Below are 17122 nucleotides of genomic sequence, written 5' to 3' on the forward strand. Positions count from 1 at the left end.
TGAGTGTGTGCAGATTAGTAATAGACTATTTATCTGGGAAAGCATGCACAAGCACTGTGGGTAATATATGTGAGGACTAGCTGAAGTAAGGAAGCCTGTAGCGATTTCCAGGAACAGGTCACCCACAATGCAGAATGAATAGTAAAGTAATGCTCATAACAGCCAAAAAAGGCAGCTTGATCTGCGTGTGCCTCTGACAGTAACTTGGGGAGTCCAGAAATGTGGGTTCAGTTCCTGCCTCTGCTTCATCACCCCGTTAGAGAACTCACATCTTTTCTTCTGCCCACTCCTAGACGCTGGCGGTAGCAATTTCACCATTGTCCATTTATGTCAGTCTTATGAATAAGGATTGCTTCTTACCGAGCAGTCACGCGATGCCCGGCAGAACTGCAGCCGTGCTCGGGGCAGTCAGTTGCCGCTATGGCAAAGGGGGTTCTGCTTTTTCCCTGCAGAAGTTTGTGGAACAGGGCATTTAGGTGACTGTACAGGGAGCGAGTTAGGATGTGATCTCTGTGAGCGAGGGAAGAACAAATCTATCTTCCCCTGTTGGAAAGCCAATCATTTTCTGAGCGCACTCTTTTCTTCCGCGGGGCGGGGGAGTACAGACTACAGAAAACTCGGGCAAACATCCCAGGCTGCTGAGGGCTGCCTGCGCGGCCCCGGGCTCTCGGGACGCTCCCGTGAGCCCAAAGCCCGGCCCCGCCGCCTCCCTCGAGGTGCCCTTTCGCCGGCTCCCCCCCCCGCCGCCGCCGCCGCCGCCCCGCAGGAGCCGGCGCCGCTGACACCGGGACCCGCCGGGAGGGCGGGAGCCGAGCCCCGGGGCTGCGGCGGCGGTGGCCCGGGGAGGCGAGGGGCCGTGGGCGGCCGGGAGGCGCTTCCTCTGCGGCCAGAGGCAGCGGGGGAGGCGCGCAGCCGGGCCGGGCCGGGCCGGGCCGGGCCGGGCTGGGCCGGGCGGGGCGGCGGGGGCGGGATCGGGGCGGCGGTGCCGGCTCCGCGCCGCGTAGGTTAAGAGCGGCGTGGGGCCGCGCCGGGAGCAGAGCGAGCCGTGCCGTGCCGTGCCGTGCCGTGCCGTGCCGTGCCAGCATGGCCCAGCCGCGCTGCCGCTCCGTGCTCATCACCGGCTGCAGCCGGGGCATCGGGCTGGGGCTGGTGCGGGGGCTCGCAGCCGCCAGCCCCTCCCCGGATTTCGTCTTTGCGACCTGCCGATACCCGGAGAAGGCGCAGGTAACCGGGCCGGGGGCGCCGGGGCTCCCCGGGCGGGGATGCTGCCAACCCGCGGGAGCGCCGCGCCTCCTCCGCTCTGCGTGTGCCGGGGCTCCCCAGCCCCTCGGTGCCGGCTGGGCTGGGCAGGGCTGCCGGAGCTCTCCCTACCCAGGCGAACGTCGCAGGCGCCTCTGGAGAGGAGCCTGGCTGGAGATGGAGCCCGGAGCACATGTCCTGGCAGCCGTCAGGCAGTGCTAGCCCGGGGGGCTGGCGGGGAGGAGGGGGGGAGGAGAAGGCACTTCTGGAAGCGTAGAACAGGTCGAGCATCTCTGCGACCAAGCGCTGGTGTCCTGGCAGCAAGTGCCCAGGGTGGGATGGGAGCTGGGGGCTGAGCTCCCGCCCGGGGTAGGTGGCCGGATCGGATAGAGCCGGTGCCGTGAAAGTCTCCGAGGCTGGAGGTGAAATGAGCACGGGATATTGCTATTCGGGTACTTCTGTGAATTCCCAAGAGGAGGAGAGGCGAGCTGGAAACACTGCAGCCCCTGCCCCAGCTGGGCGGGCAGGCTGGGCAGCTGCAGCATCTCAAGCGCTCCTGCCAGCCGCTTCTTCTAATCCCCGAGTTTCTCGCTGGATTTGCAGCTGGAGATAAGTATGCCTGGCCTTCTCCAGTTTTGCACAGACCTGGAGCCCTGCAGGGGTAGTCCATCCCCCAGAAGCCTTCCCAGTGAAATCCGTTACAGCTTTCCTTGTCTCTTCTGTGTGGTGTGTCTGTGTCCCCAGAAGGAGCTGTGCCCCATCTGTCTCTTTCCTTTCTCCGCTGGACTTGTGACAAGTGAGAAGGCCCAAATGAATGACGAATTAAGCACTCCTCTTAGTGCCCTCCCTGGCTAGGTAGGGAGCAGAGCCTCCTGCTGAAAACATAGTAGCTTTTGTTACATGTTGCTGGTGAATTCACTTGCAGCCCTTTTTCCTTTCAGCCAGCATTCCTGCTGCTACAGCATAGCAGTAATGTGTTTGGACTCCCTCCCCATCCCTAAACTGTTATAAATGACTGTCAGACAAATTAAAGTCACTCCTCGAACCTTTGGGAGGCAAATTGATAATGAGGGTTATCAGTCTACTCACTTTGTGGCCACTAGTGTCCTCTGTCGCATCTCTAGCCTGATCTTGACTCTCCTCAGTGAGGTAGAATGCTGCTAGGGCAACACAGCAACTCACGCAGGTATCACCCTCTTCCTTTCCTAGGAAAGCTCTAGTGCTCCAGAGCTGCAAGAACCTGAGCTCTCAACTCTGTGATTGTCTCAAACCCCTGTGTATTGCCACAGGCATTTGGTAGGAGAATTGATACCAAAAGTCCTACTTCTGCATCTCCCCTATTTCAAGCATGGCACAAGGCTGCCTTAGTGAAAGGCAAATTCCCTGGCATGTGCAGAGGTAAACAGAGCTTATATGGCTGTTCCCTTATGGCGGATTTTATTCTTTTCTGTGCAAACTTTGATCACACCATGCTAGAAATAAAAAAATTGTAGCAACTTTGTTTACTCTTTAGCTACACAAAAACTTTAAAAGGTGGTGCCAAGGCTCCCCCTTCAAGGATGGTAGTACAGGGTTGGGCAGATAATACCTGCAGTCTGACCACTCGGTTCTCCAGTAGCACTGTGCTCCTCTACAGGTACTTACGAAACTGAAGGAAAAGGTCTTAATTTTGTTTCTTGTTGACAAAAAAATCTCTCCAGCACAAAGACACATTTAGGATATTTCTGAATCGAATTGCTGAGAAACAGTCCAGCAAGACTGAAATCTGGTGCACAGACTGCCTTTCAGAGCCACTAGTTCCTGCAGCTTCCCCCCTCAGCCCCCCTTCTGCGCTACATGAGCTCCTGAACAGGTATTCACTACCATTCTGTTCGCTTTTAACTCATATTACAAGATCTGGCATTTGTCCCAGATTTATTTCCTATTAGTGATTGCACAACAGTGTGGTGCAGTAGTGGTACAGGAAACTAGCAGAGACATATGACCTGTTGTTAGATAGAAATCTCCCTGCTTAGTTGTTTGTTCTAAAGCTGCTTTAGCCGATGCTGAGGGAGGTTCTCTTTTTCACCAACTGGCCCTTGTGTTCAGCAGTGATTTCTCATTATAATGGTCTTGGATCAATTACGTGGTGAAGCGAAATGGTTCCTTCAATAGGAAGAGCTTCCTAGGAAACATTACACGGGTGTGTCTTAACCCAACTTGTGAGGTTTTTCGCATTGCCAGTACTTAAAAATCTTGAGCAAAAAGGCTGGTAAACCTGCACAAGAAGATGAAATAGCCTTCAAATAGTGCAGTGTGCCTGGGAAGAGTCTGGGTCGCTCCTCGTTTGCAGCAGTAGAAACCTGGAAAGACTGCTGGCAGTCATGTCTCATGTAGGCAGGAAGCTGGCCAAGAGCCACATTCCAGTAACCCTGAGTGGTGATTCTGCAGGCCACATGGGGTGCATCCTAAGCCTTTTTTTTTTTTTTTTTTTTTTTGGAAGGGGGGGCGGGCAGGGGGGCAAAGTTTGTCTTTGGTGGATCAGGGTGGGTTTTTGTTCTTTGTAAGGACCTCTAGGCCATGTGCTGTGCTTTGGCAGTACATCAATAGAAACCTCTGCAGCCAGCTGAAAGCATATTTCTAACAGATGGGTTTGGAAAACCCACAAGGAAGGGAAATCTTTACTAAAGGTATTGTAGTAGTCTCACTAGTATTATCTGTCCCATCTGCAATGCCTAAAGTTGGCACAAAACTTTCCGACCTTCTGAGGTGTGTTTCCGCCATGCTGCTAGTCCTTTCAGCTGGCAGAGGGCAAGCACAGACGTGCTTGAGCCTCTAGCGATGGGAGTCTTAGCACCGTATACAACTGACTATCTCAAAGCTTGGATCCAATTTGGCAATGTTGCTTGAGTGTGGCAGGGTAAGGAAAGGCAAAAGTTCAGTGATTTTCTTTTCTTTTTTTTCTCCCTTTCCCAGAGAGAAAACTTTGCCTTCACTGACTTTCCAGTCAAATCCTGAAAACCCAGAGTTCAGGTTCCTGCACTCCAGAAGCTAGCACTGCAGACTTGTCTTAGTGCACATGAAATGGGCTTTGCCCATCTAAGACCCGTTTGTTGACCACGCAGACTGGTCTGTAAAGTTGAGTGACTTGTTCTTTCCCCGCACACCTGAGCTGTCAGTGCTTGCTTTTTCTCTTGACAGCAATTCAAGTGGTCTAATTTTGTTTCCTCCCACTTTGCTTTGTGGTAAGTGACCATATGAAAAATCCTGCTTAATATGAGTGCACTGCCCCCCACTTCCTCTCCTGGATTAGAGGATGAACTTGGAGAACAGCAACTTTGGACAGTTCTCTTAAATTCTGCTCTCATCTGGTTTGGTAGAGTAGCATTTTCCTGTTGCAGAATGCAGGGAGGACAAAAAGGATGGGAAGAGCTTAAATGAAAAGCCTTTTAAAAATCATCTTCCAGTTTTTAGAGGAAAAGTGATTAAATATGCTTAGCTACTGGCAAATTCAGAGCCCATCTTGGGGACAACAGTCAGCAGCAATTCCACAGTACCTGAGAGTTATGCAGAGAATATCTTGGCAGAGTGTGTGCTGTTACACAGATGACTGCATACTTTGGAGTCCTCCAAACAGTGGACAGACAAGAACCCCTAAGGACTTGACTTTAGAAAGAGATGCTGGAGAAGAGTCTGGCTTTGCTATCCTCTGCTTACTACAGAAAGCAGCACGTCTCCTGTAACTTGCTAACCCTGGGATAATGCTGAACAGCTGCAAGCTTTTGCATGTGAGTCTGTGCTGGCAGAAGTTGTAATAACTTGAGTTCTTGTGCTGAATAGCTCCTAGGTGGCCTCCACAGAACATTTGCCTAACAAATGGGCTTTAGATCACACGATAACATGCAGCAGGCCTGCAGGCGCATCTAGATAACCGCTGCCCCTCCTTGAAAAGTACCATACTAGACTCCTTCAGCCACACTTTGATTCTGATCTGCCTTTACTTGGGCTGCTCCACCACTGAGAATGGAAGCAGCTACTAATCTCTTGCAAAATTTTCCTGACGTCCTGTCTTTGCACTCCAGATGGACAAAACCACAGTACAGTTATTATTAGGCAGCCTGTATGGGCTCATGGACCCATCTGTAATTCTCCCCCTCTCCTGCTTTACTTTCTTGCTCTTTCGTCCCCCATCCTGCTTCCCCATAAAAGCGAAAAAACTCTGACCTAAAGTCTGAGACTACGCCTAATGATGGTGTAGCCCCTGTAGTTCCCCCTCTGACTTGCTGAGGTATGGAAGGAAGAGATGGCTTTCTGGGGAAGCAAGGTAGCTGAAGGGACCCAAATGGCCATGGTGTAAATCTGTTCACAGTGCTTCCTGTACTCAGCTTGGCTCTGCTAGGCTGTGCTGAGAGCTGAAGGTGGGACCTCAGGACAGGAGCATCTCCTGTTCCTCCTGCTCTCCCCGCAAGCCCAAGTGTGTTCCCAGGTGAACAAGAAAGCGTTCAGTGCCTCGCTGCTCAAGAGTCCTCTACTGGGCTCTGGAAAGCTTTCAGGTCTTAATGTGCTGTTTCCCTTCCTCTGAAGTAGGAGATAGTGTTACTAACACTGCTGTGTCTGTTCCCTTGTCAGACACAGAGCTCTCACTGAAGTGCTTCTGCACACTGTCTCTGTCAGGTTTTGTTTTTTCTTTGCTACATATTTTAGCCATGTGGTCTGCTATTGGGAAGAGCAGCTGAGCAATCTCTGGAGCAGTGCTCTAGCAAGATAGATGTGTTATATCAGGCAAAGGGGGCATTCCTGAAGTCTTTCTAATTTTGGGTTATTGCAGTGTTGTTTTTTTTTTTTTTCTGGAAGTGTTTTGCACTTCCTACAGCATTAAGGTCTAGCTCTTTTTGAGTCAGAGAGGACTGGATTTGGGGCAGTCCGCAGCAGTTTGGTGTAAGCTATTACACAATCAAACAGTAAGTTGGCTGTACACTGTGATACTGAATAGCCTGTCTCAGAGAGACACAGGCAAATATGATACATCTTTGACTTTGTCCTGAGTGCAAGCAGGATGATGTGAATGGATACCCAAGTACCCTTTGCCTGATAAAGCTGCCTACAGGCTATGTTAGTTTGGCTTGATTACTTCCAACTGGAAGTTGGCCAGGTCCTTTCCAAGAGTTGTAACCGAAGTGAATAATGCTTTCATAAAGAAGGCAAAGTAAATCTTGCTAAATGACAAACACAACATAACATTCCTGGTTGAAATCTAGCAATAAATATCCTGTGTACTGATGAATCTGTATCTGGAGCCCTGAGTGCCAGAGGATCTCGTTTAAATTGGAGTAGGCTGACTCTTTGTTAATCGTAATTAAAATCAGCAAGCAGGAAACAACAGATGCTAATCAGAGTTTAAATTTTTCTTGGAATCCCTAGGAGTTGATTCTCAGGGGTAACTATTCAGGTGTGGAGCGCCTCTAGAGCTACTATGCTAAACACAGTATTAGGGGGTTGTGTTGTGGTTTTTTGTTGGTTTTGTTTGTCTCATTTGTTTTTAAATTGGCTATCACAGTACACTAACTAAAAATGACTTAGCCTGGGATACGTTGGCTGTACCTACTGTGCATAGACTGACATTAAAATTACAAGCTGCACTTCAAACAGCAGTACCAATGAGCTCACTTATTCTTGTGTATGCATTGCCATTATGGGCTGCACTGGCTCTGTTAGACTGTGCTCTGAGATCTTGTCTTCCCAGGGATTTAACCTATTTGTCCTGGGTGTAGTGCCGCTTCACTAGCATGTTGGCATAAAAAAAGTGAGCACAAGTCTGCTGCAAAAAAAACTTGCAGACAACTTTGGTGGTGTAGGTGTCGCGGTTTAACCCCAGCCAGCAACTAAGCACCACGCAGCTGCTTCCCTCTCCCCCCTCCCAGAGGGGTGGGGAGGAGGAAAAGAAAAAAAGTAAAACTTATGGGTTGAGATAAGAACAGTTTCATAACTAAAGTAAAATATAATACTAACAATAGTAATCATGAAATACAATAATAATAATGAAAAGGAATATAACAAAAAAAGGAAGGGGGGGGGAGAAAAAAAACCAGTGATGCACAATGCAATTGCTCACCACCCGCTGACCGATGCCCAGTTAGTTCCCGAGCCGCAATCCACGCCTCCCGGCCAACTCCCCCCATTTATATACTGGGCATGACGTTCCATGGTATGGAATATCCCTTTGGCTAGTTTGGGTCAGCTGTCCTGGTTATGCTCTCTCCCAGCTTCTTGCACAGCTGCTTGCTGGCAGAGCATGGGAGACTGAAAAGTCCTTGGCTTAAGATAAGCGCTACTTAGCAACAACTAAAACATCAGAGTGTTATCAACATCATTCTCTCACTAAATCCAAAACACAGCACTGTACCAGCTACTAAGAAGAGAGTTAGCTCTGTCCCAGCCGAAACCAGGACAGTAGGTTTGGTGGGGGTGGTTTTTTGTTGTTGTTGTTTTTGTTTTGGTCGGGTTTTTTTGTTTTGTTTTTAATGGGCGGAGAACAAGGCATTTGACAGATGACCACAGTTTGTTTCAGGAAAGCTTATCCTTTCAGTGGGGAGTCAATAACTAGTACATGCAGGCATTGTGGTAATATTTTCAGTTCTCTGGACACAGGAGGCTTTTGATCTCTTTGATCAAAACTACTTGGGGTGGGGGAAGAGGAGAAGCAGCATACATGGTTAGTGGCTTGAAATGGCTGTATCTGATTGTGCTGCCATGAACTTGTCTCTGTCCTCCTCTCCACATGTTTCTTCTAGTCACAGCAGGGAAAAGAATAGGCTTTTCTGCAATTTTTAGATTTTCTAACTGGATTTTTCAGCTTATGTTTATATCAGGTGGAGTAACATTCTTGAAGACCAAAGCTGTCTAAGTTAGCTTTATGCCTGGGAGCTGCTTCTGAGAAACTTAAACCACTGAAGTGGGAGTCACTTATTAACTAAGTAATTAACTAAAAGGAAAAACCATTGAATTTTAAACCTGATTTGCATGCAGTAATTGTAATTTCATGCTGTTTATGTTCTGGAGAATGCTTAATGCTACAGTGTTTGGAGTTCTTAATTGAACATATTGCTTACTTGCTTCAGAAGACTCTCAGTTGCTGTCACTACACAAAACATCTCTGGCCTTTTAGCAAAAGTTAGTAGCTTGTTTCTGTCAGAGTAAAGCAATCTGACCATAAATAAATGAACAAACCTCGAGAAGCCAGAGCACTTCTGGAGTTTGTTATCAAGTAAGTGATACTGTCAAACTAAAGTTCAGTGGACAGTTCAAAGCCACATAATTATTGCAGGCCTTGACATGGCAGAACTATTTTATGCCTGACTATCAATAAACAAGATAGTGTGTTCTGGGCCTTTAATCTGTTGAAAACTGTCCCATTAAGCCCTATCCAAGCTAAGGAGTATCTTCTGGTTTTGTGCTTCTGACTTGTTCCCCTTCCTTCCCCTTTATAGCCTTAACTGCAGTTGTAGATTGTCCTGCACGGGAGAACAAATTTTCTAAACAAGCCTGGAGAGAATCCTGCAGAGTATGAACTGAGATAAAAGATGTAATGCATTATAGCTTGACAGAGGACATGGAGTCCCTAAGTGTCTCCAAGTGGCAGAGAAGTACTCTTTTAAAATCAGCCCTCCTGACCCCTGTTCCCAAAGGGCTCCTAGAGAAATGGATTTGCTTGAGCTGGAATGTTTGGCCAGGGTTGCTCAGTCTCCTAAACATGGCTGGGAGTATGTAATCCATCTGTTACATTTGGCCACACTTCCCACTTGGCTACATGGCACAGCAACCTGAGTATTCCAGCTGGGCCTATAAATCCAATTTGGACACACTTTGTCCAGCAGCAACACCAGCACAGTACTAATTTTCTCCAAGAACACTAGTCATTCCTCTACTGAGAAGTAGTAGATGACTGAATTATAGCTATCTAGCAGAGAGAGAATTGTTCTTGCGGGCAGTTGCTGTGTATGTAGGCGATTTCATGTGTGCTTTACCTTCAGTTACAAGAATTGAAGCTAATGAGAGCGCTGGGAAACAGAATTTCCGCGGAAAAATTGCTATGAAACTTTTCCTGCAAAGAGTAATTCCAAATAGCTTTTCTTAAACATTCCTGTTGCCCTGAAATGATGTCTAGAACTAGCTGAGCTTCAGGAGAATTATGCTTTTCTTACAGAAGTGGGGAATTACTGGCTTGGAATGCAGTCTGAGCACCGGGTATGCTGTGGAACTGGCAGCAGTAGCCGCTTGATCAGAGACCTTTGGTTACACTGCAAACACACCCTCAAGTTGTACACACTGAGAACTAACTCTGTAATCTAGCATGCTGGTATCTTGAACTAAGCAGGTTAAGAGTCCAGTTTCTTGGAGCCGTCAATCTTGCTCTCAGGAAAGCTGCTCAGCAGGTTGGAAAACAAAGTCGTATCACTGCCTTCAGTCCAATTATGAAAATAAATGGCAGTTACAATTCTGGAGGTGCAGATCTCAAACTGTTTTATGTAATAGCCATGGATAGATATATAAAAAAAAGATAACCCAAATAATTTCTTCTTTCTAGGAACTCCAGCAGCTTAGCAAGCAATACAGCAATATCAAGCTCCTCCAGCTGGGTGAGTAAAGGGCTTATACAGAAGTATGTTCAACTAAGTCAGGTGAGGGTATCTTAAGAAACTGGTCTCCTGGGTGATCAGTAGGTGTGCATGACCTCCAGCAGCTGAAAACAATCACCCTCATATTAAGAAACATAATCTATGTAAAGTCTTCTGTGCATTGTCATCTCCGTGTGCTGCCTAAATGTCCCCATTCAGACTACTGCCTTAGCTTTGGTTTAGCATGTGTTGTATAGTGACAGACAGCATTTGAACCACACAGTTCACTGTGGCTATTCTTGGCTCCTCTGTGCAGATGTGGTCTGTGAAAACAGCATCAAGAAAGTAGTCAAGGAAGTGGAAGAAATTGTGGGAGACAAAGGTCTGAACTGCCTCATTAACAATGCTGGCATCAATGTGCTTGCTTCCCTGGAAGAAGTCACAGCAGAGACAATGCTCACCATTTATGAAACCAATACAGTTGCCCAGCTGATGGTCACCAAGGTAAGAATTGGGAGGAATGTGCTTAATCTATGGTACTATAAGACACTTTTCCACTAGTGAGCTGGACATGTAACCCAAGCATTTGTCACCTTGGAACTGCACAGATACAGGTCTGATATCAAACTGCATGCCTAGAGAGCAGCAAGAGATCCTTTTTTATCAAGGATCTTCTCTTTATTTAAATCCATCTGGTATGAGGTCACTTCAGTGGATGGGTTGGGCTAGGAGGTGGGCAGAAGAGACTGAAGGTCCTTGTTACTTACAGCTGGCTGTTATAGAAAGATTTCTTATGGTCAGCTTGTCTGGGGAGCCATCACCATTCTGTGCTAGTGGCATAGGGCTGTACTGCAGTTCTTCATAGAGCAGAACTTGAGAGTCCAGCTTGCCTTGAATGGGCCAAGAGCAAGCTGACCAAATAAAACCAAACTCTTGTTTTCACAGGCATTTCTACCCCTTCTGAGGAAGGCAGCCCAGCTGAGCACAGGAATGGGCTGCCACAGAGCTGCTATTATCAATATGTCCTCTCTTGCTGCCTCCATGCAACTCGTCCAGGCAAATGAGATGTTCCTGAAGGTCTACCCCTACAGGATAGCAAAGGTTTGTAGGCTTCGCTGGGCTGTGCTCACTGGGTGAGGTCAGGCCTGTGAGTCAAAGATCACTCTGAGCTTAAGATGATGATGTGAGGTGTGCAGCACCTCCTTGGATAGGCTGACACAGGAACTGTTCTTGTTCTTCATGTGGGTGGAAATGGGGTCTGTGAAAACCGTACATCTGGAGCAAGCATGCCAAATTCTTAAGAACAGGCTCACAAATGCTCCATCACTACTCTGATACAAATCCACTTGAGAGGGACTTGGCATTCAGGGAAGAACTGATGCCATCAAGTGTGTCCCCTATTAGCTGAGTTCCTCTCCAGTCCAAGCAAGATAGCAGGCATGAAACTCAACAAAAGGTGTGCTGACCTGTACATGATAATGCTAGTTAGTGAGAGGTGGAGTTTATAGTTTTGTCACATCCAGAGACTGAGTTTGTACGAATAGTCAAGATTAGACATACAGTTTCTCCTACACCACCTACTCATAAGCTGTTAATATGCTTGTTTTCCCTGTTCAGAAGTAAAAAACTGAATGTTTGTGTAGTGATTATTGCAGAAAAACAGAGTCCTTATGTCAATATTATTTTCCCCACAGCTCCTTAGGAGTTTCAAATGCTACTTTATCTTCCATCATAACGTAGTTTCATCTTTGCAGTAAGCTCATGGCAGTAGAGCTTTCACAATGCTTCTCTTAACAGGTATCTCTGAGAATGAAGCCCCCACTAAGTCTGGATAAGTTACTGTGATACTGTTACTGCCCCTTCATTTGTCAAGAGGCAGCATGGTGGAAGGGAGGTACCAATTAGCTTGGCTTAAGGTCTTGCTCAAGGCTTGTAAAACTAGCACACTAATAGATGTTTTCCACTCTTGTAGACTGCACTGAACATGATCACCAGGTGTCTTGCTGCAGACTTGAAATCGGATGGAATTCTCTGTATTTCTTTGCACCCAGGCTGGCTTCAGACAGACATGGGCGGAAACATGGTAAGTGACATCTCTCTGAAAATGTCCAAGTATGAGTCCCTTGTTGTCCCAACCCTTGAGCAAGAACCCACTGCACAGTATACACTTCCATGTGCTGCAGAGGCACGCTATGAAACACGAAAATACATCCCACTTGATTATAGTAACTCCTTAAATGCATTTGATTCTCTTCTGTAGGATATTTCCAGTAATAATCTAAGCTTGATTTGCTCTAGGCTCCCATGCAGGTGCAAGAGGCTATCCCAGGTATTCTCTCCGTTCTGGACCGTCTTGGTGAAAAAGAAAATGGTTCCTTCCTGGACTGGCAAGGGGAAACTCTACCGTGGTAGAAGTGCACAGTATACTACAGAAACAGCATGACAGTCACTATTTAACTTGTGCCACTAATGTCTGTGTCTCTAGGGTGTTCTTATATGCTAGTTGAAATAGCCAGTCTGATATCCAGCCTCTCTCTAGGTGTCTTTGGAAAGTGAGGTGGCTGACTCCTACTTGGTATTGCTACTGCTCTGTTCTAATGCTTCCTGCAAATACTACTGTGTTCTTAGTGATGGATATCTCCTGGAACCATCTAAAATAGATTAAAAACTGCAAGTTAAACCCAGGGGCTGGTTCCTCTTCACTTCCAAAACTAAAGTGGGCCTCTCGCTCTCTGCAGAAGTAAATGACCTGACTTCAGAGTAAGGCCAGTGTAGGCTGTCAGATTCCAGTATATTCAGTCTGCTGGACACATGTCTCTGGAAAAGGTCCTTTGGTTTCCTTCAGTCCTAACTGAGCCAAGGCTGAAATTGCCCAGCTCTAAACTATGTGAATTTGGTACTTCTGTAAATTCCCCAGCAACCTGAGTGTCCCCAGGTTGACAGCACACACCAGGCACTTGCTTTGTTCCCAGTGGGTGATCAACATCCTGATATGGGGGCGGGAATGTTGTTTTGTACATAAACTTCTAAACTGTCTCCAATAAAGTCTTGTTCAAACAAATAGTCTGTCTACTGAACTACTTCAGATAATTTTTCTGTATGTAGGTTTCTCTTCGTAGGTTTCTCTTCGTAGGTTTCTCTTCGTAGGTTTCTCTTCGTAGGTTTCTCTTCGTAGGTTTCTCTTCGTAGGTTTCTCTTGCCTGACCAGAGAACTGTACTTCCACATTGCAGGAAGAAACTCTAACCATTGCTGTCTCCTTCAGACTAGATGGGTTTAACATGGTGGAGTGCATCTGAAACTGAGGTAGACCCTTGTTCTGGTCTGAAATACTAAAAGCAGCTGGTGAAAAGATCTCTGTGTTCAGGCTGAGGTAGGGATAAAAGCAAAAAGTTCTTTGAAGTCTGGGATTCGCTCCCTCATGCCAGCACTTTCATGCTGTGCCAAGATGGTGGGTTCCTGTACCAAGTAAGAAAAGACAAACAACAGCCAGGTAAGTGGGAGAGACAGGTGTGGCTGTTCCTGGACAGCAGCCACTCTGAGATCTGCCCTCAGATGCAGCTGAGGGTGTGTAAGGGAGAGGTGTCTAGCTGCCTTCCGTGGTCCCCACATTGACAGGGATATGAAGTCTCACTGTAACAACTGCTTGTTACACCACACTTCTTGTTACGCCTATTTTTAGTGATGTGCTGCTGTGACTGAGCAGGTGAACAAAATGCAGTGCTTCCCTATCAGCTGGAAGCCATTGACTTTCCATCTCAAAGTGTGACTGTAGTATCTGCGCAAACCTGATGGGTAAGGGGCAAGCTCAGTTTGAACTAGTTGAACTATTTAGTTTGAATCGAACGTCAGATGCTGAGTGGGGAAAAGGAGTCAGTGTGCCTTCTGCAGCCTGCTGTGAGGAGTGCCAATGGAAACAGTCCCTGCTCTGCGATTCCGATGGGTGGGAGCAGGAGAGAAGAGATGGCTGCAGGAAAGAAGATGAACTGTTTGCAAAAGCCTTGCAAGCACTTCCTCCCCTAGATGCTCCAATGCAACACGAGGTCACAACCCGGGGCTCTGCTCCTGCCCGACCCCTCTGTTGTGAGGGCACGCAGCACCTGTGTGCTGCCGGGCTGCAGGCGGGCGGCCCAGCCAGGGCCGGCCCGGCCTGTGGCACCTTCCCCAGCCTCCTTCGGGCCCAGGCTGCCAGCGCCGACGCGTCCCCCCCTGAGGACGGGGCGTGCTGCTTGCGGGTACCTTCACCCTGCCAAATGGCCGCCGAACGAAACCCTCCCCACGCCGCCGGGGCCGGGGCCGGGGCCGGGGCCGGGGCCGGGGCCGAGGCGCCCGGGCGGGAGACCCCGGGCGCCCGCTGCGCTTCACGGCGCCTGCGTTGACGGCGCCGGTGGGGGGCGCTGCCCTGTCCGCGCTGCCCGGCGGCCGCCGGAAGTTCCGGGGCAGAGGCGGGCGGGGATGGTGAGTGATGGCGGGCCGCGGGCTGAAGGGTCGAGTCGGTGCGGGGTGCGTGGTAGCCCTGTGCGGGCCGTGCCTCGGGAGTGGGGCGGTGGCGGAGCTTGCTGGCCGAGATGCGGAGAGGGAGGCTGAGCGCAGGGCTGCGGTCCGGCCCGCGTTGGTAACGGCCCTTCGTTAGGCCGTGCGGTTGTTCCTCACGGTCTGAGGGCAGCAGGCGCCTTTGTCGCGGTCCGGTTTCTGCTGTGGAAGTAACGGCTTCACGCTGAGCTGGGTAGAAGTGTGCCAGTGGGACTCAGGCTGAAGTTACCTTATTTTTAAATCTGGAACAGCCGAAGCTTTGTTAATCATCTCTGTGACTCAGCTACGCCGGTGCTTGTGCGCCAGGCCCCTACAGCAAAATCCGACTCTGTTGGTAAAACGAGAAGGGTGCTTAGAGTGTCTCAGCCCATCTTTTTGGGGTTTTGGGTTGAATTTAGAAGTTTTTTTTTAACGTGTGAAAACAACATATTTACCTCATTGAATAAATGTTCTTATTTTAACAGTCATTACTGGCTCTGACAGTGAACAAAGTGAAACAATATGTTAATATCACAGCTGACTTCCCAGTTATTGAAGGCTTCACGAATTGCAGGTAAACAGATGTTGTGTGACCTAGTTTTCTGGTTTTTTTCTGGGGTAATTGAGCTCCCAGAAATTTCCAGCAAGCAGTGCAAGAGTGGTGAGGCTGTTGTTGATACAGTGGTTGTCGAATGTTATTATGTCTCTGATCTATTCTGTCAGTATTGTGTACCTCTGATTTGACCTCTTGTAAGCTTAGGAGGAGATTCCTTAGCAGCAGAAAGGCTTAATACAGCAAACAGTTCCTAGCCATTCCAAATTGCACTTACACAGTTTATACAGTAAAATATTGTATAATGTAACTTTAGCAGATGGTGTTAAAGCAATGTAATTAAATTAAAATTAAAAAAGACTTCCTTGCTTTTGTGATGGGAATATAATTTCTGTAAGCAGCTTCCTTTATTAGATTATTCTGGCCACAGTTGTCTGGTGGTTTGAGAGCTGGGCAGAGCTTCTCTTAAGATATTGTTTGAAAATTCTGCCTCTTAAGTGAAATTCTTTTTTTCTCAAAGGCCACCTTTTGCCAAGGTCAGTGTCTCCCTTTCTTTGCTGTCATTCTACATCTGCGCGCTATAGCACGCAGCCATCTAACAAGAGTGGAGCCCAACCTCAGCAGTGGTACGCTCTGGACCCTGAACTGGAAGAGGTGCTGATCCCCAGAAAACTTTCCATAAGCCCCTTAGAAAGCTGGCTGACGGTTAGATACTCCCTTCCTAAAGTAGAAGTCCTTAATGCTCAGGAAGAAGTGGGCTATGAACCGCTCCAGCGATATGACTGTCCCCCGTCTGATGAGGGAGCTGATGTGGAGGAAGGAGAAGGAACACTTAGCAACAAACTTGAATGTAAGAACGTTTTGAAGATTCGCAGAAGGAAAATGAATCGGCACAAGTTCAAAAAGCTGCTAAAGCGAAGAAAGTTTGTACGGAGGAGGATAAAGGAAGGTCGCAAGAAGAAACGTCAGGTAGGCTCAGGGTAGAGAGAACTTCTTGACGTAAATGCGCCCACTTCTCAAACTGGCCTCTGTTCAGGTATCGGATTATGGTTTTAGGTGGAATTGATTTGGGGAAAAATGGCAGCAGCTCAGAGAGCCTTAATGAATTCAGTATTTACTGGTACAGTAGCTTTTTCTGTTTTGTGTTTGACCTGTACATCTTCAGAAGTTGTAATTTAGAATATTTCTGTGGTTGTAAATGTATATGTGTGGTAGTTACTAGGTGTAATTTTTCTTGCATGGCAGTAACTTACATGGCTAATGGAGAAGAATTTTAGCGTTTGTGTGAAAGATTAATTCATGTGTCTGCATTATATCGGGGAGACTGGTTTAATTTCTTTCCTGTCTTGCCAACATCCTCAAGTGCTTCCTATTGTCTTTTCCTGTATAGAAGCCTTTAGTTCCCTTAATAGAAAGAGTGAGGGAAGACACGGGCCTTCGTTCAAACTGTAGATGTTCTTGTTCAACACTGCCTTTCAGTAGTCTGTTAGATTTGCTATGATATAGTTTAGTTCATTCTCTGGTAATTTTCACCTTGCCTAGATGCAAATTGGGGTTAATTGTAATTCCATTTCTTCAGATTTGTAGGAAGTAGTGTTGAACACTTTACGATGAGGAAATCCTCTGAATTTTCTTAGTTTTGTTTTCCATCTTCTCAGTTTTCCTCGCACAGGACTTTTAAAATAATGCTGCCAAGATCCTTGTGCATTTTAATGTTTTTTCTGCAGTAAAGCTAACTATTTTGACACTTAGAACAAGCTGCCTACTTAAAGCATTTGTTTCCTTTGTGTGTGTTATACCTAGATTCTCCTTGGGACACATGGGCAGTGGCTGAATACTTGAGTGTTGCTTCTGAGCTATGTTACTATTTTTTCTTTAATTTTTTTTTCTGTTTTAGATAAAATTTGAGAAAGATTTGGAGCGCATCTGGAAAAGAGCTGGCCTGAAAAATCCTCCTGCGGGATGGCAAACACCCAAGATATTTCTGAAAAGTTCAAAGCGATAAAAACACTTGTAATGAGTTTTAACCTGTAATTGTAATTAAAAAATATTTAAGTACGTGGATTACTTTTAACCTTTTTCTGAGTGTGATGAAATTAGTAGGAGGAAACTTCCAGTCTTGGTGAGTGGTTTTCCAAGGGCAAACCTGACAGCAATATGCTTTTCCTCCTCAAAAGAATGGTGTGAGCCCTTGTGTAGTGACTTGGCACTGCTGTGTACAGTCCT

At 47.3% G+C, this 17122-nt stretch overlaps 3 protein-coding genes across 4 annotated transcripts in view; all 3 read left to right on the forward strand.

The window, feature by feature from the left end:
* The first annotated feature begins 1083 nt into the window (after nt 1-1083).
* On the forward strand, nt 1084-12888 carry LOC127024761 (C-factor-like). The gene is made up of 6 exons (XM_050909422.1): nt 1084-1224; nt 9803-9854; nt 10150-10337; nt 10779-10934; nt 11806-11916; nt 12132-12888. The coding sequence occupies exons 1-6, from the start codon at nt 1084-1086 to the stop codon at nt 12243-12245; spliced, it is 762 nt and encodes a 253-aa protein (XP_050765379.1). The 3' UTR covers nt 12246-12888.
* A 1432-nt stretch (nt 12889-14320) lies between these two features.
* On the forward strand, nt 14321-16970 carry AURKAIP1 (aurora kinase A interacting protein 1). Of its 2 annotated transcripts, none has more exons than XM_050909380.1 (4): nt 14321-14334; nt 14829-14917; nt 15417-15865; nt 16794-16970. In XM_050909380.1, the coding sequence occupies exons 2-4, from the start codon at nt 14866-14868 to the stop codon at nt 16899-16901; spliced, it is 609 nt and encodes a 202-aa protein (XP_050765337.1). In that variant the 5' UTR covers nt 14321-14334; nt 14829-14865; the 3' UTR covers nt 16902-16970. The 2 variants fall into 2 exon arrangements, with proteins under 2 accessions (XP_050765337.1, XP_050765336.1); XM_050909379.1 differs by lacking the exon at nt 14321-14334 and adding an exon at nt 14451-14698.
* The window catches only part of MXRA8 (matrix remodeling associated 8), a 46168-nt gene continuing 43930 nt past the window's right edge, over nt 14885-17122 (forward strand). Inside the window, exon 1 of the mRNA XM_050909378.1 lies at nt 14885-14917. The gene's annotated coding sequence lies outside the window, so the exon portion shown is untranslated. The remainder of the gene's footprint in view (nt 14918-17122) is intronic.

The sequence above is a fragment of the Gymnogyps californianus genome, chromosome 21 (genome assembly GCF_018139145.2).
Source record: "Gymnogyps californianus isolate 813 chromosome 21, ASM1813914v2, whole genome shotgun sequence".
NCBI lineage: Eukaryota > Metazoa > Chordata > Aves > Accipitriformes > Cathartidae > Gymnogyps > Gymnogyps californianus.

Excerpts from the sequence above, each read along its gene's own strand:
- LOC127024761 (XM_050909422.1), top strand. The coding sequence starts at position 1,084 with ATGGCCCAGCCGCGCTGCCGCTCCGTGCTCATCACCGGCTGCAGCCGG. Across the intron at positions 1,225-9,802 it reads GATACCCGGAGAAGGCGCAG|GAACTCCAGCAGCTTAGCAA; the intron begins GTAACCGGGCCG and ends TCTTCTTTCTAG. Across the intron at positions 11,917-12,131 it reads CAGACATGGGCGGAAACATG|GCTCCCATGCAGGTGCAAGA; the intron begins GTAAGTGACATC and ends GATTTGCTCTAG.
- AURKAIP1 (XM_050909380.1), top strand. The coding sequence starts at position 14,866 with ATGTTAATATCACAGCTGACTTCCCAGTTATTGAAGGCTTCACGAATT. Across the intron at positions 14,918-15,416 it reads GAAGGCTTCACGAATTGCAG|GCCACCTTTTGCCAAGGTCA; the intron begins GTAAACAGATGT and ends TTTTTCTCAAAG. Across the intron at positions 15,866-16,793 it reads GTCGCAAGAAGAAACGTCAG|ATAAAATTTGAGAAAGATTT; the intron begins GTAGGCTCAGGG and ends TTTCTGTTTTAG.